Source organism: Pituophis catenifer, unplaced genomic scaffold, assembly GCF_029215685.1.
Source record: "Pituophis catenifer annectens isolate HBS135680 unplaced genomic scaffold, rPitCat1.0.hap2 SCAF_3, whole genome shotgun sequence".
Lineage (NCBI taxonomy): Eukaryota > Metazoa > Chordata > Lepidosauria > Squamata > Colubridae > Pituophis > Pituophis catenifer.
The window spans coordinates 156764949-156787691 of record NW_027256883.1 but is presented as its reverse complement, the minus strand read 5'-3'; the positions used below and the strand labels follow the sequence as shown (position 1 = coordinate 156787691).

Below are 22743 nucleotides of genomic sequence, written 5' to 3'. Positions count from 1 at the left end.
GAGTACCATAAGGTTTATATAGGAATTTACAACTGGCACAGAAGAGGTGTCAGACTGGGATGAACTTCTTGAAAATTCTAAAACCATACAGATGTTTTCCTTAATCATCACTCACACCTTCGAAGGTAATAAGAGACAGAAAATATTCATAGAAGATATCAATATAATTGCTAGGCCCTTTTGGGAGACCGTAACTCAGAAAACGATTTAGGAGTAGAAATGCTGAAAAACTATTATAATAGTGGCAAAGAGCACAAACTTTTTCAAATCAGTCATGAACGCAATCCAATATTTTTAGTTGAGCTATATGCCCACGGTGTAGGATTGAGTCTAAAGTTGACTGAATCCTAATCAGCACATTCAAAGAACTTTTAATATCCTAAATATGGTGATATTTAAAAGATGGAAATCAAAGCGGTGCTATCACTGATGAGTTTCTACGAATTATATAAAGACTGCTTTAAAATTAAGATTTATTAATATTTAATTATTATATTTATTACAAAACATTTAACAGAAGAACAGAGTTTGAAGGGACTTGGAAGTCTTCTAATTCAACACCTGCACTAGCAGAAGATCCTGTACCATTCTGGACAAATGGATGTCCAATCTCTTCTTAGAAACCTCCAGTGATGTGAGCACCCACAATTTCTAAAAGCATGCTGTTCCACTGATGGTTCTGTCAGGAAATTTATGGAACACAACTGTTTGTAAATAGCTATTGACTCAATCTACCATCAACATTGATGCCTGTCTCTGAAGCACTTCAGTTCACTGCTATGATAAGTAAATCAACCCAAAGGGAAAGTGTATATCTAAAACATAAGTTTCATTACTAGTCTTCACAAGTCCCTGATCTGCTTCCTCCAATAACATTAAAATCAGGAAAGAAATAGAAACACATTCTGTTTCATATGTCTATAATCCTAAATGAGAACGGTCTGATGTTTTATATAGACATTATACAGAATCCATAGGACCATGAGATTTGACTTCTATGTCTGACTGCATGTAAGGGCGAGGGCAGGTCTTGAGAATGTTATCTGGGAGGAGTTTGATCCTGTGGCTCCCGAGGATGTGGACAGGGTTCTGGGTAAGATTAGTGCCGCCACGTGTTTATTGGACCCGTGTCCCTCCTGGTTGGTACTGGCCTCCCGGGAGGTTACACGAGGCTGGCTCCAGGGGATTATAACTGCTTCTCTGAGCGAGGGTGCCTTTCCTGCTGCCTTGAAAGAGGCGGTAGTGAGGCCCCTCCTCAAGAAGCCTTCCCTGGACCCGGCTGAATTAGCCAACTACCGTCCGGTCTCCAACCTTCGTTTTGTGGCGAAGGTTGTTGAGAGTGTGGTGGCACGACAGCTTCCCCGACACCTGGATGAAGCTATCTATCTGGACCCGTGCCAGTCGGGCTTCAGGCAGGGGTACAGCACAGAAACGGCATTGGTCGCGTTGGTAGATGATCTCTGGAGGGCTCGGGACAGGGGTTGCTCCTCTGTCCTAATCCTATTAGATCTCTCAGCGGCTTTTGATACCATCGACCATGGTATCATGCTGCAGCGGATAAGGGGTTAGGAATAGGGGGCACCGTTCTGCGGTGGTTCTCCTCCTTCCTCTCCGACCGCTCGCAGTTTGTGTTGGCAGGGGGACAGAGGTCGACCTCGAGGCATCTTGCATGGGGAGTGCCGCAAGGGTCGGTCTCGCCCCTCCTGTTCAACATTTATGTGAAGCCGCTGGGTGAGATCATTCGTGGTTTTGGGGTGAAGTGTCATCTGTACGCTGACGACACTCAGCTGTACATCTGCACCCCAGACCACCCCAACGATGCCCTTGATGTGATGTCTCGCTGCCTGGAGGCCGTGCGGGTCTGGATGGGGAGGAACAGGCTCAGACTCAACCCTTCCAAGACCGAGTGGTTGTGGCTTCCGGCGTCCCGATATAGTCAGCAGGTGCCATCACTGACTATTGGGGGTGAATCTTTGCCCCCCCCAGAGAGGGTTCGCAATCTTCTAAAGACGCACGGCTGTCTTTAGAAGAGCATATGACGGCCGTGGCCAGGGGGGCCTTTTATCAGGTCTGCCTGATTCGCCAGTTGCAGCCTTTTCTGGACCGGGATGCCCTGCGCACAGTCACTCATGCCCTTGTTACCTCCCGGTTGGACTACTGTAATGCTCTCTACATGGGGCTCCCCTTGAAGAGCACTCGGAGGCTCCAACTGGTCCAGAATGCGGCCGCGCGGGTGGTTATGGGTGCAACCCGTTGTGCCGTGACACCCCTCCTGCGCGAGCTGCACTGGCTCCCAGTGGTCTTCTGGGTGCGATTCAAGGTGTTGGTCACCACCTTTAAAGCGCTCCATGGCACAGGACCCGGGTACCTTCGAGACCGTCTTCTGCCACCAATAGCCTCCCACCGGCCAGTCCGCTCCCACAGAGAGGGTCTCCTCAGGGTGCCATCGGCCAAGTCATGTCGGCTGGCGACACCCAGGGGGAGGGCCTTCTCTGTGGGAGCCCCAGCCCTGTGGAATGAACTGCCCCCGGAAATTCGTAAGATTTCTGACCTCCGGGTATTTCACTGCGCACTCAAGACCCTATTGTTCCGCCAGGATGGGTTAGCAACATAATTTTAAATTGGATGTTTTAAATTTTTGGGGTTTTTAAATTAAGCCAAATTTATTTAATATTTTTAAATTATTTTAAATTGATGTCTGTTCTGTTTTTAAATAGGCTGTACACCGCCCTGAGTCCTTCGGGAGAAGGGCGGTATAGAAATAAAATTATTATTATTATTATTATTATTATTATTATTATTATTATTATTATTATTATTATTATTATTATTATTAGATATTTCAAGTCTTGTAATCTAAATACTGAAAGTGTATACTGTACTGATGGAGATTTAAAAACAAGATGCCTTAGGACCTTCGGGGATATTTTTGTTAATTTCCCTTTTCCATGACACTTCTGGCACTCCAAAATCCCGAGTATTCTCCCTGGAACCAAGCATGGGTTAGTCTGTGAGGCTTCAGAAGAGGACATTTTTACCTTTCTGTTCCACAGCAGGCACAATGAAATCATGCACTCAGGCATTAAATCTAAGACCCCTTTGAATCCAACACTTGTCTCTAGAACTATAACATCATTTAGTTTAATTTTTTTCAATATATGAAAGGTTCCCCAGTTTAAATTAAAAGGTAATAGCTAAATATTTGTTTTGATCTGCCAGTGAGAAAAAGCATTTTCTCCTCACCTCTTAGAAGGGGATGTCTCTACATTGTGCCTGTTATGACTTGAAGGCTCACCAACTGAACGCAAAGAAAAAAATACATCATTTTTCTGCAGAATACTGTTTTAATTCCAAAGCAAAAATATAGATTTCATAAATTAATCAATACACATGTTAATTTTCATTTATGTCTTTACAATGCTTTGGTTTTCAGAGAATGCGAATCACATAATATGTTCTGAACAATTTGCCTGAGAAATCAATTTGTGATTTTCTTGACAGCATGTACTGTTTAATAGGTGAGTGTAAGCTGGAGTGCATAATTAAAACAGAGAGGGAAATCTTTAGGAAATATTCTCAGAACCTCCAAATGCTTTTCCTTATCTTATTTAACTATTTGGCAGTGTTCCTTTACCAATATTTAATTTTGAAGCAAGCCCAAGAAAAGGAGCCCATCTGGCTCCTATTCTGATATGTGCCTTTTTTTCCTGTTCCCATTATCACTGAAGTGATTCATTACAAAAGCAGGAAAAGTCAAAGAAAGTAAGGCAATAGAAAGCATATTCTATTTCATGAATGAAGAACAAAGATGACATTAGATCCAGTTTAGGCATATGTTGGGTTATTTCTAAGATGAAAAAAATAAAGAATTTCCATTTTTTGCAATTAAAGGCTTCTATTTTTTTCTCCCACAACTTCATTATCCCAATATTATCCCGCTACTTAGAATTAGAGAGATTCTGTAAATACTCAACAGTCTTTCATTTCAAATGGATCTCACTCCAGTCCAGGAAATTTTCATAACCCATTGAGAAAAGCCCCTATTGGTTCTTTTTTTTTTTCAGTTTCATTTTTTGCTGAACAAGACATATGGAAACTTCAAAAATGCTAAAACCCAACAAGCCGTGTGCAACTGGGAAGAGGAAATTTCAAATAGTTCATATAGTGATCATAAATACTTATCCATTCTTCTAGCATTCAGATATAAAATGGACAAGGGCCTCTACATTGTCACAGTATTGAGTTTATAACTGATTCTTTTCCCAACTGAGTCCCAAGGGCATTGTTTTTAATGACACTTTCTGGAAAAAAACAGCAACTCTTTCCGATGATGATATCTCTTGCCACGCCAGTGATCTTTAGTTAAAGCCGCTACACCTCTCAAGCGGTTGATGAGGGCACATCTTCCTGAGGCCTCAGTTCTTGCCCAATTCTGTTCTGTTCAAGCTCACTTATTACAGACATATATTTAAATTCATTTGGCTTATGGTTAAATGATTCCACCAACCAATAGGTCTCTTGACGGTCTGTGGCATAGAAAAGCTGAACCTGGCTGGCTAGGCACTGGGCTTCCTGTACAGTCTGTGAAAATAAACAATGTATGCTGTTAGAAGAATTATGGGGCTTCATCAAAGGAAAAGCAAGGAGCATTAAGCTTTACACCTCGTACCAAAAATTTAATTTCATTTTATTACTGTGCTTTTAACGCCAGGACAATATATAATAACAGACATTACAAAGCTGCTATAAAAGTGGCACAGTATTTTAGTATTTGGAGGCGTTTCAAATCATTAAGAACTGATTATGAAAGGGAAAAGAACATTATGGTGATGAGGTCAGTGGCTCTTTTATGAATTCTGAGGCATTTCTAAGCCAGTCCTGAATATTGTCCAATTGTCTTAAGTCTTTGAAGCGGAACACAAATGTGTAACAGCAACAGTTGGTACAGCTTCAACTATCACAATACTAGTCAGACAAAGAGAGAGAGAGAGAGAGAGAGAGAGGGAGGGAGGGAGGGAGGGAGGGAGGGAGGGAGGGGGAGGGAGGGAGGGAGGGAGGGAGGGAGGGAGGGAGAGAGAGAGAGAGAGAGAGAGAGAGAGAGAGAGAGAGAGAGAGAGAGAGAGAGAGAGCCAGCCAACTGGAATGCAAAAAAAAAAAAAAGTGGGCCAGTCCTATTGTAGTCCACGTTACTAAAGTGTGCAAGCTATTACTGAACATCCACAAGTTTACATATTTGTTTTATAAACTGTTAGCTGGCCATCTGGAAGTCTCTTCTATTGGTATCAATATGAGGGTGGAATATGTATAAAAATATTTGCCTAGCATATTAGAAATGCTCATCCATTCTGTGCTTTCAGTAAGCAAGACTGACAAAATGATACAAGAATTCCACCTTTTTGCTATTCGTTGGGGTGCTATTTATTTTAATAAACCAAGGAATTGTCCTTCTGTCATGAAAACCTGATCATTGCTAAGTTTCACTTACCAAGAATTTAGAATCCATTTCTGCAGTCATTAGTACAATTCCTTTTTCCTTTTGAAGCTCAGGATAATGATACAAAATCAACTGGCTGAGAAAACTGGCTTGAGTCTGCAGGAAATACAATGTTCACTATTATATAAAGATAGGGGTATTCAACAAGCACTTTAATTACAAAATCATTTTAAGACTTCAATCAGGAAAAAGATTCACAGGCATCTACAAGATGTAAAAAGAAAATACTGCACTATTGAGCACTTTCTATTCAGAATTCTTTCTTTCTTTGATGTTTCATGTATGGTATATGCAGAGAAATGTTTGTATAAGTGTGTCTAAAACCTTCCAATACTCTAATACTAGGAAGTCAACAGAAAAAGAGAGATGTTTTTTAGGAAAACTATGTACATTTTGATTTTTGGCTAGATTAAGATGTCATTCCAAGCACAAAGTTCAATTACAACTCTCTTACTTCCCATATAGCATGTTCATTGACTAGTCTAAGCAATCGGTTGAGAAAGACTGATCTAGAGAACAGGGTTGCTCTGGTAAACCTTCGTTTTTCATATTGACACCTGGGCACATATTATCACAGGACTGTATGAGTGTTATGAAAAATACTCATTATTCAACTCAAGTTCTGAGCTACCTGCACACTGGAAGAGTCCAGACAAACATGTTACCTTAACAAGCTGAGTTATGAAGGAACTGTTGACAACTCAAGGAGCCATTTTGCTTTTGTTTTGAGGCAAGAGCAATCAAGCTTCTAGGCTATGCAGTTTCCATGTTACCTCTCAAAACAAGCAAAAATTATTAACCAGCTTCGAATCATAGTTTAGTAAAGTGAAGATTTAATTTATTTGCTACTATGATGTGTCTTGCAAAAAGTCTGCTCCTATCCCAGCTTATTAATTGTCCAGACATAATCACCAGTGGTGATTCATCACCTAATCAACCAATTTTGACTTCTGTGTCTGGGGTGATTAACACACCAGTTTCCACTAAATAAGTTTACTATCAAGGCTTAATTGATTTGGAGCACCGTGTCTTTTTGAATCAAGCACTGGAGAATTGTCTGTTTTATGGATCTCACAGTAAGGCCAAATAAATGACCCAAGTCTTGAATAAAATTCATCTTCTGCAATTTAAGAATCCTGCACAAGAGATATGTAGCAGAGAGCTCAAAAACAATTAAATTTCCCTTAAAGATCCAGAAATCTCTATCAGTGCCCACATGAAAGAATTCTTGTTTTAAGGAGTTTTAAAAGGCAGTGACATACATAGAAATTTTTGGGGGGAGGGACTTCTTCCTCCTTTCTGAATTCCCCAGAATGCCCCTGGAAATAATTTTTTAGAAAAAAGCCTCCACCTACCTGAATGTTTATCAGAGAAGTGAAGTGAAGTTCTGTTCCTGACCACTGTCCAACAAAAAATTCATACCCTTCCTTCCTTGGCAGTGCATAAAGAAACTGTATTGAAGATGGATGGGAATTAAAATTGGTCTATTGAAATCCTAGTCAAATTGAGTAAAACACAAGACTCAGGAAGACAAATGAGCACTCATTTTAGACTAGTTCTGGAAAATGACACTTCTTAAATGTTCATTTCCTCATTTCCTGCTGAGCCTGAGAAACTTTTTATCTGCCTCTGATGTTCCCCCAGAATGTTCTTTGCAACAATTTAGTAAACATACTAAAACACACTTTTAGGACTAAAGTACTTTTATAAACAGAATAACAGAATTGGAAGGGAAGTTGGAGGGCTTCTAGTCCAGTCCTCTCCTCAAGCACCCTATATCTCCTCAAGCCGGGAGGGCGTTTTATCAGGTTCACCTGATTCGCCAGTTGCGTCCCTTTCTGGATCGGGACTCGTTAAATACGGTCACTTCCCACCTGGACTACTGCAATGCTCTCTACATGGGGCTCCGCTTGAGGAGCACCCAGAGGCTCCAGCTGGTCCAGAATGCGGCCGCGCGGGTGGTTATGGGAGCGACGGGGCACTCCCATGTGACTCCCCTCCTGCGCGAGCTGCACTGGCTCCCAGTGGTCTTCCGGGTGCGCTTCAAGGTTTTGGTTACCACCTTTAAAGCGCTCCATGGCTTAGGACCGGGGTATCTACGAGACCGCCTTCTGCCACCAGTAGCCTCCCACCGACCCATAGAGAGGGGCTCCTCAGGGTGCCGTCGGCCAAACAATGTCGACTGGCGGCCCCCAGGGGGAGAGCCTTCTCTGTGGGGGCACCTGCCATCTGGAACGAGCTACCCCCGGAGATACGGAGGATCCCGGACCTGCGCGCATTCCGCCGTGCCATCAAAAATTTCTTTTCCAGCAGGCCGGCCTGGCCTAAACCTCCCTTTTAAACTGTTTTAAAATTTTTAAATTTTAAATTTGTCTTGAATTTGGGGTGTTTTAAATTTGTTTTTCGGGCCAATTATTTAATAGTATTTTAATGGTTTTTTAACATTTATATGTATTTTATTTGGCTGTTCACCGCCCTGAGTCCTTTGGGAGTTAGGGCGGTATACAAATTTAATAAATAAATAAATAAATAAATAAATAAATAAATAAATAAATAAATAAATAAATAAATAAATAAATACATACATACATACATACATACATACATACATACATACATACATACATACCAGTGATGGCTAACCTTTTTGCCATCAAGTGTCAAAAGTGGGGGGAGCGTGGGGGGGTCGCATGCGCGTGTGCCCACACCCATAAGTCATATGCCCCGCGCATGCGCACACGACCTCACCGCACTCCCCCCGCTTTTGGTATGCGATGGCACTGTGGGCCAGATAGGTCCGTTTTTCACCCTCCCCAGGCTCCAGAGGCTTTCTAGGAGCCTGGGGAGGGCGAAAACAGCCTTGCCCACCCCCCTGGAGGCCCTCCGGAGGCCAGAAACGGCCCATTTCCTGACTTCCAGTGGGCCCGGAAGGCCCAAAAATCAGCTAGCCGGCACACGCATGCATGCTGGAACTGAGCTAGGGCAACGCTCCATGTGGCACCTGTGGCACGCGTGCCATAGGTTCGCCATCATGGCCCTATACCATTCCTGACAAATGGCTCTCCAATTTCTTCTTAAAAACCAACAGTGATGGAACACCCACAACTTCTGGAGGCAAGCCATTCCACTGATTGTTCTCACTATCAGGAAATTTCTCCTTAGAGAATTATAAGAATGATAAGAATTGACAAAGGAATATAACAGCTGTAGATTATCAGGACTATAATCTATTAAGAGCAGCTTATCTAAATTCCATCACAATTGGAACATCAAACTATCAGTAACAACATTTTATATTGAGAATAGTGAAAGAACAGACTCTGGCCACAAAGAACCTTCCCAAACACACACATTATACTTACAGAGGGACAATTTTGAATTCGTTTCCACATGACATCAAAAGTTTTTCCCTTTGGAAAGAAATGGGAAAATAGGCTTATGTAGTTCTCATCATTGAAAAAGAAATGACAAAGAACATGATTTATTTTCTTACATCCCACCACTTGAGGTGGTTTCTAATAATAGCAAGTGATCAAACTCCTGAATATTAACTACAAATTGTGTATTTATTTATTATTACTGTATAATATTTAATTTAATTTCTGAAGGCTCCACTAAGTTAAACAGGAGATGTTGGGGTGGGGAAAATTACTGTTGTACTTACAGGAATAACAGCATAAACTGTGTCTTCTCCAGAAAAGTATTGCTTCCATATCTGGACAAAAGAGATAGTGCCAATTATTTCAAAGACAATGAATGGAAATCAAAAGCTTCTCAATTCAGTGCAATAACTGTAGTCACACAATATTACTAAAATGATCACTCAATTGAAATATTTGATGCTGGTTTTTACTGGTGCTAACAGCCAAACTGGAAAGTTATCCAGGTTTTTTTTACCCATGTCTCTGTTTAAGGTTCAGACAGTTAAAACTAATAATAAAAATAACCAAAACTTACTAAATGAAACACATAACAAAGCTGAAGAGCTCTATAGGATAACTACAAGTTGATTTCAGTGGGATTTTCATTCTAAAAAGATTTTTACTCAGTCCTAGAAAGATGTAAAGATGAACTCTAAGGAACTAGCTTGGATAAAAACCTCTGTGGTGTGGGCGCACATTTAAAAAGTTCATCATCATCTTATTTCACCATGCACAGGAAGCCAATGTTCTTTAAAGAGGATTTCAAGGAAAAAATATATGGGAATTGATTTCTGCCCACCTGGCTCAGGAATTCTGGGAGTTGGAAGTCCACAGATTGTAAAAGAGCCACATTTGCCCACCCCTGCCCTAGGGCAATGATGGCTAATCTTTTTGGCACCAAGTGCCAAAACTGGAGCACATGTGTCGGACTGCCAGAACCCGGAAGAGAGCAGCTGGCCGGTGTGCATGTGCGCATCGGCCAGCTGCTCTTACAGGTTCCGTTGCGCACATGCACATCGGCCAGCTGCTCTCTTCTTTCGCGCGAAGAATTAAATGGCTCGTGTGATCTGCTGTCGCCGGGGTGGGTGATTTTATTATATTAGATTAATTTATTTGATTCTTTTTTATTAGTTGTATTGTTTTAAATGAGATTTTATATTCTGTAAGCCGCCTTGAATCTCCATGTGCAAATAGGCGGCAATATAAATTCAATAAATAAATAAATAAATAAATAAATATGAGCAACAGCACTGAACATAGGATTTTAATGTTAAGTTTTTGCTTTTCAAAAGTTAACAGACAACAAGAAGTTCCATTAACTTAAAAAAGTTAAAAGTTACACAAAATGTACTTTTAAGCATTCCCATTTTTGTCACCTGCTTTATTTCTTCAGGCTTCTTCTGTTTCATCATCTCAACATTAAGTATAGAATCAAGTGTCTGAAACAAATTATAAAGTTTGCATGCTAAGTCATCAATGTAAGAAGAAATTAAATAAAACATTGCTCCTTGTAGGCTAACCCACCTACAATGTAACTGGGAAGATGTTTATTTACTTCTAATAATAGTTATCTAATTTAAATAATTTATATCCTATCTTTCATCTGATAGTTCAATGTGGTATGCATTTGGGTGTCTCATAAATTTATTCCACAACAACAATCTGGAGGAAAGGCAGGTTGAAAGAAAACATCTAGCTCAAAATCAACCATTTATTCGATGAATGGGAAGGAACCTAACACTAGGCCATACCAATCTAGATCCAACTTATTTGTAAAATTTTATTTTACATTCTTATAATAAATAATTAGTAAAACAATCTTTAAACTTAACTTTAAAAAAAAACAAAGCAAAAGAAAAAATAGGAATAAATCAGTGCCAAGACTAAAATAGAGAAAAAAATCTCTATATCTTATAGTTACCAATAGCTCTGAGGTTACTAATAAATATATTACTATAACATAATATGTACAAAATTCTAAAATATTACAAAATCTCTGCCACAGTAATATATATCCTTGCATCCTTTGATTAGTAGAAAATATTGCCTTTTGCAACATCCGGAATGAGGGGGTCCTTGGCGCTCTCTGAGTTTGCTTGTTTTCTTGCAAAACGTTTCATTACCTAAACTAAGTAACATCATCAGTGCTGGTGATGTTACCTAGTTTGAGTAATGAAATGTCTGGAAAAAAGAACAAGTTCAGAGAGCACCAAAGACTCCTCATTCAAACCCTGAGCTACAAATATTCTTTATTGGTAACATCCAGAATATTATCACATTTCTAATTTCCCAATATGAAAAATCCAAGACCTTAGTCACTCTACTATGCTGGTTCAATAGCAAAAACTATATAAAATAAACATCAAATCCAGTGGCCTGTTCACAGGATGAAAGAAAGCATATCCATGATAGCTTGTCAAAAGCAGCTAAATTATGCCAATGACAGAATTTTCTATAACACATCTTATGAAAAATCCCTCAGATAGATCTAGCTCCCTAATCTAATACACCATTAGCAAAATAGGTACTGTAAATAAGAGTAGAAAATAGGTTTAATGAAAATATAATTTTACCTTATTTTTTGTGAATCCTGGTTTTGTTTGTCCTGCTTTTGCAGTCTAAAATTAAATATTAAGACTAATTTAGAATCAATACCATGAAAGTTGTTATAATCTCCCTAGTGTTAAGCTAAATTAAGTTAGTCTTAGACCTCAGAATAATTCAAGGAGGCACATATAACACATAACTGGTTGAAGTGCAAAGCCAAGGGACTGGGTAAAATACAATTGTTTTTAAATTAGAAGTTAGTTTTGTATCAGTAGAAGACATGAGTTATGGTAATTTTGAGATGAAGCCTATTAGTTGACAGTCATTTCTGGAAGATACTTCTACACTTTAATATAAAGCTGTCCGAAATCTTGAAATAACCTGTATTCCATTCAATCAGAAAGCATGAGGGAGAGAGAGAGGTTATGCTGCTGATATTAATGTATTTTCTCAAACTCAATGCATCCTTCCTGTATATACTACAGTAAATCTGAAAACATAAAAGGTGTCTCCATTTATGTATGTTTATATGTACATATCAAACGTGCATCCCAAAAGTTAAAGGAGTAGATCTTAATATTTTTGTAATTTTTTAATGTCCAAACAAATTTCAGTTTAATTACTGGTCCTCTTTGCAAAAGAAGGCCTCCTTTTTGAAGCCTCATTTTAACAAAAAAAAAAAAAAAAATGGGATAAAGGATCCAGCTGTGACTATAAAGGCCTCTATTCAATATAAAGGAATATTTAATACAAACAGAAAAAAGTTTACTCTATCTCTGTAACGTTGAAATACATACATAACCATAAATACGAAGGCACACACCAGTGGAAACAACAGTCAGGATTTTTTTTTCCCATATAGCAAAAAAAAATGTTTCCTAATCCTGATTTCTTCTGATAGTTAATAAAATATTTATTGGATTAGACACTAAACATGAAATATTTGATATCAGCCTTGCCTTTTCCTCCATGCATCTGACAAACTCTGCCTGTTTTGAGAATCCCACTGGCTGCTTTTTCAAATCATTCTTTTGCTCCACGCGAGATTCAAAAAGATCTGGATTGGATCTGAATCAAAGTTAGAACAGTTTATAACTACTGCACACAGAATCATATTTTCGCCCCAAGAGTGCGTGACCTCCTTATCATACTTGGTCTTTGGTAACTTATTAAAAGCAGGACAGGATGACAGCAAACTGGACATATTTACTCTAAACATCTGTCAGCGACCAGCTTCAACAGGAGAAGACTCGTGGAAGCAAATCTACTGTGTGTTTATAGCAGCACCCAAACCAGTAGAGCTCGCATGCACACGAGTAAGGCTTGAACTGAAGCCTTAACTGTAAACCTCTGCAAACCCGAGTGCGGGATAGATATATAACTCGACCCTGGACTTGTTTACTCGAATGCGTGTAAATGCCTCGAAATCCTTTGGGAGGCGTGCAGGGAAAGGCGGGCAAAGAAAGCCTAGCTAAGGACGTTCCTAGGGCTGCCACTTCAAGGTTACTCTCAGAGTCCCCACTTCTTTCCCCCACCCCACCCAAAAAAAAAAGGGGAATTTAAGCACACGAGAAGGGCGACCCGCTGCCTTATACCTGCGAAGCTCTTGGATCTTCGTTCGGTATTTCTCGAAGAAAGGGTTCTCCCCCAAACCGGTCTCGTCTGCCAGCCCGCGGATCCCCATGACTAGCGGCCTAGGCCGCGGGGGGACCAAAAGGCCCAGAGGCCGAAGAGAAGCGAAGCGACTCATCAGCACTCCGCGGGACAGGTTGAGCCCCGCCGCCCCCCAGAATTGCTGCAGATGCCCCGCTGCCATGCCGCCCCTGCCCCCCTCTGCCGTGGCCGCGAGCAACGCGGAACGCCCTCCGCCCGTTTGCGTCACCCAGCGCAAAGGTTCCGCCCAGGCAAAGAAGGGGGAGAGCGATGGACGCCACATTTTTAAATGTAGTTAGATAATAACAACCCGCAGAGCGAGCCCATTAAAGAGAGCGTCTCCAATGAGGCTATACTAGGTCTACGCCCGTTCAGGCGATATTTGGGACTTTAGGACTAAACCCCCGTTGAACATGGTTGATCTCTGTTAAACTTATTATGCCTTTTTAATTCCTGGCTAAGCCCCTCTACGTGGAAAGGTTTTTTTGGAAGTGGTTTGCTATTGCTTCCTTCTTAGGGCTGAGAGAGAGTGGCTGGCCAAATCACCCAGATGGCTTTGCATCTTAAAGACAGGACTAGAACTCATGGTCTCCCGGTTTCTAGCCTGTATCTCTTAACCGCTATACCAAACTGCCTCTCTTGGGCTGTTCATTTTTGAAACGATTGGGTGCTTGATTTCCAAGTGTAAAAGTGGGGGAAAATTAACCTTACAAACTTATGAATATTAACACATAGTTCAATTTCTCCAGAGTTCTGAACAAAAAAAAAATGCAAAACAAGAACTACCACAGGTGATTGTCAGTTTTTACTTTTATTTGAGAATAGAATTGCTCCCATCAAACATTACAAAATAGTAGAGAACTACTTTGCACTAGTCAGATGACTATTTTCTTGTAGAAAGATATGTAAAGACTATTCTTAAATTTATAAAGAGAATATTGTAGAATCTCTACTTTCCTGGAATATAGGTGAAAGGACTTTTAAGTCAATAAAACAATACTATAGAGGAAAGGAAAGACTTTCTAGAAACCTTTGCCTTCCTTTTCAAGATAAGGAAATGCTTGATTGCCCATACTTCTCTTATGCAATCCAAAAAGCTACAGGCTGACTTATCTCTGTGTGTGTTTTATTTTTTTCTTTGAGAAAGAGCTGTTTGTGGTGCCTTTCTCCAAATGGTGATCTATAGAAATATTAGCCCCTTTAACTGGAAATTCTGGTAGTTGACTATAAGACTTCCCAAACAGGCCAGATGATTATTTTAGGTCAGGGATCTATAACCTTTTGGTGCTAAGGGCATATCTAGAATTTAGAGAACAGGTTTGAGGGCATATCTGGAATTTAGTGAACCTTTGCAAAAAAAAAAAAAAAACTGCTGGGGAGGATTTATCATTCAGAAGCTAACTATCAGGACATAAATGTCTATGGAGATTGTCAGTCATCTAGGTCATAGTTATCTCAAATATGCTTTTTCTCCCCACAAAAGCCAGCAGGACTGTTTTTTGAGGAGGAAGATGAAGATGTTTGCTTCTCATCCAAGAATTTCATCGGTTGTGACTGGATGATGGGGGTGATGCATGTATCTATCCTTCTATCCCCCCACCAGCCAGTTACAACTGATGAAGCTTCTTGGATGAGAAGTGAAACATCATCTTCCTCAAAACACAATCCAGTTGCCTTTTGGGGGGAAAAAGTACCTTTGAAACATTGGGACATACTGTAACTATTTACAATCTGAATCCCCCTCATAGGATGCCTACCTTTATTCTTTTTTGTGAGTAAATGGGCATATTTCTGAACAAAGCACTTTTATATCTCTAAAAAAGGTTACGAGAGCCACGTGGTGCTCAGGGGCATATTTTGAAAAGAAGATGATGAGTTTATTTTGCAGCACATGAGCTTCACCTTTTAAAAGAATAGTTGAAGAATGTATTTTTTTTTTCAGGCAGAGCAGAGTTTCTAGACCTTACATTTCGATTGTGAATTAGGAAAAAAAAAAAAAACAATTTGTAAGTTACAATCCCTCTCCTCTATCCAAATGACAGGAATTTATAATCTTCTAGGAGTTCAGTTGAGAAGAAGATGGACAGGGGACATAAGAATAGTAGTACTATGCAAAAAACAGACAATCTGTTATAATTATTTATTTTTGACAATGTGTTATTCCAACAGATGGAAGTGAAGCAATGATATGTGGCCTGAAAGATGCCCTCTGCAGGTGCTCTTACATTTCTTGTATTTGTCAAGTGCTTGTATATGGGCCTGCATGAACATATCCACACAGGCGTACACGCATACACATAGTAACAAAATATAATTGCTGTATTGACTATTTATTATTCTTTGGTTGGAAACAAGCAGAAGAGGCCTTCATCCTGCAGTGGATAGACAATGGCTAAGATGATGATGATGATGATGATGATGATGATGATGATGATGATGATACAAGTATTTGAGGTAGAGCAATCAGTAATCAAAAATCTCTGCACTCTGTCCATCAAAGCAACTGCTATGGAAAATATGAATTTGGCAACACAGCAAATATGTTTGTGAGAGCAATTTCTCAAGGAAGCAAATTAAGCAGGACAGCAACTAATGGTATGTTTATCATGTTGTAACGCACAACCAGAGATTTCAATTAACAGTTTTAATTAAAATGCTGTATATCTATAGTACTGTGCAAATAACAAAGACAGATGCTCTTATTACTAATGTAGTTGCAACTTTTTTATCATAAAAGATTGGAAAAGCAACATGATTTTATATTTCTGTTCTGGTTTCTAACAAAAAAAATTAAGCTGACAGCTATAAAAATTCCCTACTTTAAATTCTGTGAGTGAAAATAAAAATATTAACTTTTGGGTCAGGTAAAACTCCTTTCATACTATGCAGAGAATCATGGAAAGGCCCTTGGCAAATACAAGAAGTAAAAGTTTGGATTAAATACTTGTAAAGCAAGAGGAGGAAAAAAACCACTTTTTTTTTTTGCAGATGGAAAACAAAAAGTTTCCACAAAAATTTTTTAACTTGAATGAGATGCACCACCCAGTGTCCAATTTGTAGTGCAACCAGTTTCTAACTGATAATTCCAGAGAACACTTTTATTATCCAAAATTACAAACGTTTCAATATTTATGCTACCAGGGTTGTGTAATTTAAATAATTTTGTGGTTTTTGTTATCAGAAATATGAGTACTTTCTCAACACAAAATTTACTACAAGGAATATTCAAGTGCCTTCTCAGATTCCAGTAGTAGACAGGATGCTGAAGTTCTCAAATTTTGCCATAACAGCAGTTATATTCTTTGATTATCCCTTTGATGAAATCTGGCTGTGTTTCTGTACATTTCTCTCTGTACAACTACTCCATAAAATTTATAGAAAACCAAAACAACATGAAAGGCTTTTTATGAAACTGAAAGTTCTGACGGAAACAACCAACTCAGTTTCAGAAATATATTCACTCTATGATAATTGCATTGCTTACCAGGAAAATGAATACACATTTCAATTATTGCAATTATAATAGTATGTCGACCTTGGTAGATAAGATCCCTGTTTGGGAAGAAGCAGCAAATTACAGTGTCAGTGAAACGTAATTATTTTATGAACTGGTATGTACAATGAAATATTCTGTGTAGCGCAGGATAACAGACAGCAAAAAAGGGGAAAGCCCTCAGCAGCTGAATGATGGTTAGAAACCCTTAAAATAGGGCTATTATTTTCAAAACATTTTTCTTCTAATACAATTTGCCAGGCGTCTACAGAGCAAATTCAGCTTTGTTTTCTCATGATGCCTGGACAGGTAATTGGAATTGGCAACTCTAAAACATAATCAAGGTCAACTGTATTCACAGATGTGCTATTTCAACTGGGTGTGAGAGTAGAATGTATATTCTTGGGCCCTCAGTATGGTCTCCTGGTGACCATTGTCTCATCATAAGCTTTGGAATCTGACTTTCTCTTCTGTTCCTTTCCATTAGAATTAATTTCAACTACTCATTTGGTTTTCTCCTCCTGGAAAGAGAGCAGCTTCATCTTCTTCACATAAAGCCATGATAAAATCCAAACTTACAGTAAATGATGATTATCCCTAGTGGTAAGTAGCCCAGTGTCTTCTCTGAGTTTTATTACTGGAAAGCTAGGTGAATGACCCAGCAGCAAGCAATTGACACAGTGTACATACAATGCTGTGCCTTATCTGTTTCAATTCTAGTCTCTTAATTAAAGCTCAGTGGTTCAAACAGATTAAAACACAGTTTACAAACTACAACTATAATTACGATGATTTGGTCTGCAGAACATACTTAGCCAAAATCAAATAAACAACATACGGTATATTTTTTACTAAAATACATGAATTCAGAGTCATTGGTCAAAAGATAAGTTGGTTTTGGACTGGCTTTGGGCAAAGGATATTTTTCTTTAGATGACTTAGGAGCTGCTCCCTTTGGAGATGGTTATTTTGGCCTAGATCTGACAATTTTTTTATTGCCCCTCCCCTATGCGCTCTATCCCTTTCACGCAAAAAAAAAAAAAAAAAAGTGGGGGGTGGGGGAAGGGATCTACGCAATGGAAGGAAAGAAACCTGTTGTAAGCAGAGGTGGGTTTCAGCAGGTTCTGACCTGTTCTGGAGAACCGGTAGCAGAAATTTTGAGTAGTTCGGAGAACCCAAGTAAAAATTCTGACTGGCCCAACCCCCATCTATTTTCTGCCTTCCAAATCCCAGCTGATCGGGAGGAAATGGGGATTTTGCAGTAACCTTCCCCTGGATTGGGGAGGGAATGGACATTTTACAGTATCCTTCCCCTGGAATGGGGTAGGAATGGAGATTTTACAGTATCCCTCCCCTGCCACGCCCACCAAGCCTTGCCATGCCCACCAAGCCACACCCACAGAACCGGTAGTAAACATTTTTGAAACCCACTACTGGTTGTAAGCATATGTAATCTGTATTGTATATTGTTAAGTGTAACTCAGGTATAACAGTGTTCCTGGAACCAAATCTCATCTCAGAAAAAGGAAACATCTGGGAGTATCTGGCAAAGGAGGTACTCAACACCACTGATTTTTGTTTAGCCGGGGGTAAATCGGTAAAAGACATCCTCAAGACCTGTTTAATGGGAGTAGCAGTAAGACCTCAAGCCATACTCAACCACACTAGGCTTAGACATTTCCCCATCACACCATCATATTCAACCATTTATGACTGGGGAAACATCTCCACAACAAAAGACCTAGACATGTACACCCTTCCACATAGCCACAATTACCACCTCGTCCTGGTGCTTTAGAATTAACGGGTGCCAAAAACGAGAGGATGGAGATTGCATCAATCTAAATAACACAGAACTAAGATGCAATCACACAGAACCCATTCCCTTCTCTTATAGCTATTTAAGGTTACCTCATGGCTGGTTCATATTGTGTGGACTACAAGCCTATTCGTACCTACCCGCCAACTCCACAGGGGGACATTGCACTCTAGGAAAATTAACCATGTTAATGCCCTCCCTACACAGATGATGCAAAAGGGCTTTTCACTCTCTAGACTCAGACTGTGACTCCCAAGTGTCCCTGCTCACAGAAGCAGTATACGTTTCATTGGCCGTATCACTAGTGGGAGTGCCAGGACTAGCGGTGCGAAACTCCAGAAATGTGAATAGTCTGGCATGTACCGTAGCCAAAGGTTTAAATTCAACCTCCCATGTCTTGGATGCCCTAAACAGGGAACTGAAACAGGTCAGAGAGGCCACCCTTGAGAATCGAGTAGCAATAGATTACCTATTATTAAGACACAACCATGGCTGTGAAGAATTTAAAGGGTTATGCTGTTTTGACCTAGAACAAAGCTCAGAAATTGTGAATACAGACATCCATCACCTGAAAGAGCTGGCCCAGAACATTGGCCATAACCAATCATCCCTAGACTTTTCCTGGCTCTTCTCATGGCTACCAGACTTCCACTGGCTCAAAATTCTCCTAGCAGGTATAGTCACTATCTGTGTGCTAGGAGCCCTCATGTGTTGTCTCTGCCATTGCATTCCCCCTTGCTTCAGCTGCTTAAAGATCTGCTGACCCACCCTCTCCCAGCCAGATGCCAGAAAACACCAAGAAGCTCTTATGATGATCCAAATCGATCACAAATACCAAATATACTCTGACACAGACCAAGCGAGTGTAGGAAGGGAAGAGGAACATCTAGATTCCTAATTTTTTTTTAAATGATAGATTGTAGGAAGGGAACTTCACCAAGACAGTGCTGTGTCAGAAGAACCAAACCAGAAACCATTATGATGATTATACAGATACTGACTCCAAAGGAATAGAAACTCTATATGCATTTTAAAAGAACCTCCTAAATATAATCACAAGAGTATCAGGACTATTAAGAACAAGCTACAGAATACCAAAAAAAAAAAAAAAGAACCAGGACATGCAGGAAGAACTATTTAGATGCTCAGACGATAGAAGGTCAAGGAGATAACAAAGTACTGATTAGCTCAGGGCAAAAATTTAATCAGGAACTGACACATTAGACACATAATTAAAATACCAAAGTTCATCCCCACCCAAGGAAAATACCTGTAGGGGCATAACAGCACAAGATAGGATTAGAACCATTAATAAATGCACACACAAAAAGGAAAAATGCACAATAGCCAATAGAAGACAAAGATCTTCAAAAGGGGAAAATAGTATAAAGATTGTACACTTACCATGTCGGGGTCAGCTCACCCAGGAACGCTGGTCCACACCATTGCCAGACCCGTCTTCCTGAAACGAAATAAAAAAACCTCGCTTTCACACAGCTCGCTTCGATCTCAAGTTCTTTCGTTACGCCGGTGACGCACTCCCAGCCAGGAAATTCGAACCCTTGGGGAAACCTCCCCACCAATTCAACAATCTTTGACTGGAGCAAGAACCTATTACTTCCTGATATAAAGGCAGCTCAGCCAATAATCCATGGTTACCTTTGGTTCAGATAACCACAATGCATATCACATAAAGCTGCCTTGATGTGTGATTGGGTATAGTTAATATAAAATAGGGCAACCAGATTGTTTCCAAGGGTGCACTGTGTGCACTCACTTGTACAATTCCTCTAACATTGGTTTATTTCTGAGACATTCAGGCAATTTTTACCTGTAAAATCCTCAGCACTTAATGTACAATGTATCTATACAAGTATCTTTGTAGATAGCCTTGCTGATAGGAAGGAAATAATAATAATAATAATAATAATAATAATAATAATAATAATAATAATAATAATAATAATTTATTATTATTATTATTATTATTATTATTATTATTATTATTATTATTATTATTATTATTATTAAAATTTATATGCCGCCTTTCTCCGGAGACTCAGGGCGGCTTACAATGCATTTAGAAAACCATTATAAAAACATTTAAAAATTAAAACATTAAAACCCATTCGCACCATTCATGGCCAGATCTCACAAGATCGCAACAGCGAGATCAACGGCCCCAGGCCTGCCAGAAAAACCAGGTCTTCACCGCTTTTCGGAAGGCCAATAGGGTGGAGGTGGTCCGGACCTCAGGAGGTAACTGGTTCCAGAGAGCTGGGGCAGCCACAGAGAAGGCCCTCCCCCACGGGCCCGCCAGCCGGCATTGTTTAGCTTCTATGTGGTAGAAGGCGATCTCGAAGATAACCTGGCCCTGAGCCATGTAGGGCTTTAAAGGTAATAACCAACACCTTGAATTGTGCCCGGAGACCAATAGGGAGCCAGTGCAGCTTGCAGAGAATTGGTGTAATGTGGGTGTATCTAGGTGCACCGATAGCTCGCGCGGCTGCATTCTGGACCAACTGTAGTCTCCGAACACTTTTCAAGTAGCCCCATGTAGAGCGTGTTGCAATAATCTAACCATGAGGTGACAAGGGCATGAGTGACTGTGAGGAGAGCCTCCCGATCCAAGTAGGATTGCAATTGGTGCACCAGGCGAACCTGTGCAAAGGTCCCCCTAGCCACAGCTGACAGATGTTGCTCTAATTTTAGCTGTGAGTCTGGGAGGACACCCAAATTGCGAGCCCGTTCTGAGGGGGACAATTTCCCCCCCCACCTGAACCAAATGTAGAACAAGTCCTTTTCCATGGCACTAATCCAGCTTCAAATTTCTTTCTTTTTTTTTTTTTCTTAGGGTATTAAACCTTTGCTGGCTATAGACTTAATTATTTTGGTAGAATTCTGCTATTTTAAATCTTCAGTTCTCAAATTGGTAGAATAATTATTTTTAAAATTATTTAATTTTAAAATAATGAATTATAGTTTTTAGATTCTTTAGAAGACAACTTTTTTATTAAATATTATGTTACCATTGTATCTGAACTGTAAGATTTGGAATATAGAACTACATGCTAAAAAAATATCTAAAAGCTACTGTATAAGACAGCTTTAAACTATTCTTCCAAATTGCAAAGCTTGAATCCTTTTAATTCCAAGCTATCCAACCTCCCTATCAAATTCTTCCCTTGATGAAAATGTTTATAGAAGAGACAGAGGGGGAACCTGATTCTTTTAACATGCTAACTCTTTCCAACTTAAAACGTGAGTGAATCCTTTAACCAAAGCAGTATTCTATTGATGTTTTGGGGATGGGTTGTGTTTTGTTTTTGTTTTTTTGGACAGTTTGAAAGCGTTTCACAACTTCCTGCAGTAATAGTAACATTCAAATGACATATGTAACCAAATTCTCTTCTGAATTTTACTTTATGACCTATTTACAGGTTTGCTGCCCGTGTATTTTGGAAGCCTAGCTTTTTGCTACATCTTGGTGTTCACATGTATGCTGCTCCTTCAATGGCGAAAACAAATCCTTCAGAAGCGCCGTGCAAAAGTCTGGATGAAACAATTGAAAGCAGAGTCTTATTTTCAACATGCATTGGCTCACAGGGCTGATGAGGAAGCCCAGCCTAGAACAAATGCAGCCATCTGCAATCCCGATCACATCCCAGAGCCACAAAGCTTGCACTTGCCCAGTGAGAATATTGTGGAGAGCAATGACAATTCTACCCCTCCATTTCCCGATTCAGCTCCATACAAACCGATATTTCAAGAAGTTGCGTGTGTTTGTGCACTCTCTCACTTGCCACCGCTGCTTGCGCATTCAGCTTCTTACCCTTGCTCTGCCATTCCAACAGAAAGTTCACCATTCAGCTCACCTCTAAAACCAACCATCTTGAAAAACGATCCATACAGTATTGGTAGCAGGATTTCTGCTTAGCAGTCCATGTCATGGATGGGAATATTCTTAAGTGGTCTCGGTTAGAACACAATTAAAGATCAATTTCAAACTATTTCCATTTTCATTCAAGCATTTTAATATTGGGAAGACAATCTGCCTTCAACAGCTAGTGTAGAAAGAAATTAATTTCTTTAGAAATTAAATTGTGTTCAGAATCCTTTCATATATCATGAAACTGAAGTATATGTTTCTTCCAAGATTTCTAAATCTGCATTTCATCCCAATTGCCCAAAGAGCTGAATATTACATGGCCATATTTCTATTTTTAACTTCAGTAACAAATTACCTTTTAATATATAGGAGCAATATCCAGATATATCAAAAGGCAAATGGTATGGAAGTCTTTATAATTAAAAC

The 22743-nt window shown here is 39.7% G+C and overlaps 2 protein-coding genes across 2 annotated transcripts; one reads left to right on the top strand and one right to left on the bottom strand.

Moving 5' to 3' along the window:
- Nucleotides 1–3324: 3324 nt before the first annotated feature.
- ATPAF1 (ATP synthase mitochondrial F1 complex assembly factor 1) lies at nt 3325–13279 on the bottom strand. Its single transcript, XM_070939578.1, has 9 exons — nt 13059–13279; nt 12423–12531; nt 11490–11534; nt 10293–10355; nt 9159–9209; nt 8857–8904; nt 6850–6945; nt 5486–5590; nt 3325–4581 (listed from the first exon to the last, which is right to left on the bottom strand). The coding sequence occupies exons 1-9, from the start codon at nt 13277–13279 to the stop codon at nt 4381–4383; spliced, it is 939 nt and encodes a 312-aa protein (XP_070795679.1). The 3' UTR covers nt 3325–4380.
- Nucleotides 13280–17193: 3914 nt separating this feature from the next.
- TEX38 (testis expressed 38) lies at nt 17194–22365 on the top strand. The gene is made up of 3 exons (XM_070939577.1): nt 17194–17212; nt 18959–19102; nt 21869–22365. Exons 1-3 carry the CDS (start codon nt 17194–17196, stop codon nt 22363–22365), a joined length of 660 nt encoding a protein of 219 aa, XP_070795678.1.
- The last annotated feature ends 378 nt before the right edge of the window (nt 22366–22743 follow it).

What these genes read in the sequence shown, in the direction of transcription:
- ATPAF1 (XM_070939578.1), bottom strand. Translation starts at nt 13,279, where the DNA reads ATGGCAGCGGGGCATCTGCAGCAATTCTGGGGGGCGGCGGGGCTCAAC. An exon ending in AAGATCCAAGAGCTTCGCAG is followed by an intron (nt 12,532 to 13,058) that starts GTATAAGGCAGC and finishes ACTTTGATTCAG; the next exon opens with ATCCAATCCAGATCTTTTTG. An exon ending in AAATGGATTCTAAATTCTTG is followed by an intron (nt 4,582 to 5,485) that starts GTAAGTGAAACT and finishes TTATTTTCACAG; the next exon opens with ACTGTACAGGAAGCCCAGTG.
- TEX38 (XM_070939577.1), top strand. An exon ending in GCTCAAAATTCTCCTAGCAG is followed by an intron (nt 19,103 to 21,868) that starts GTATAGTCACTA and finishes ACCTATTTACAG; the next exon opens with GTTTGCTGCCCGTGTATTTT.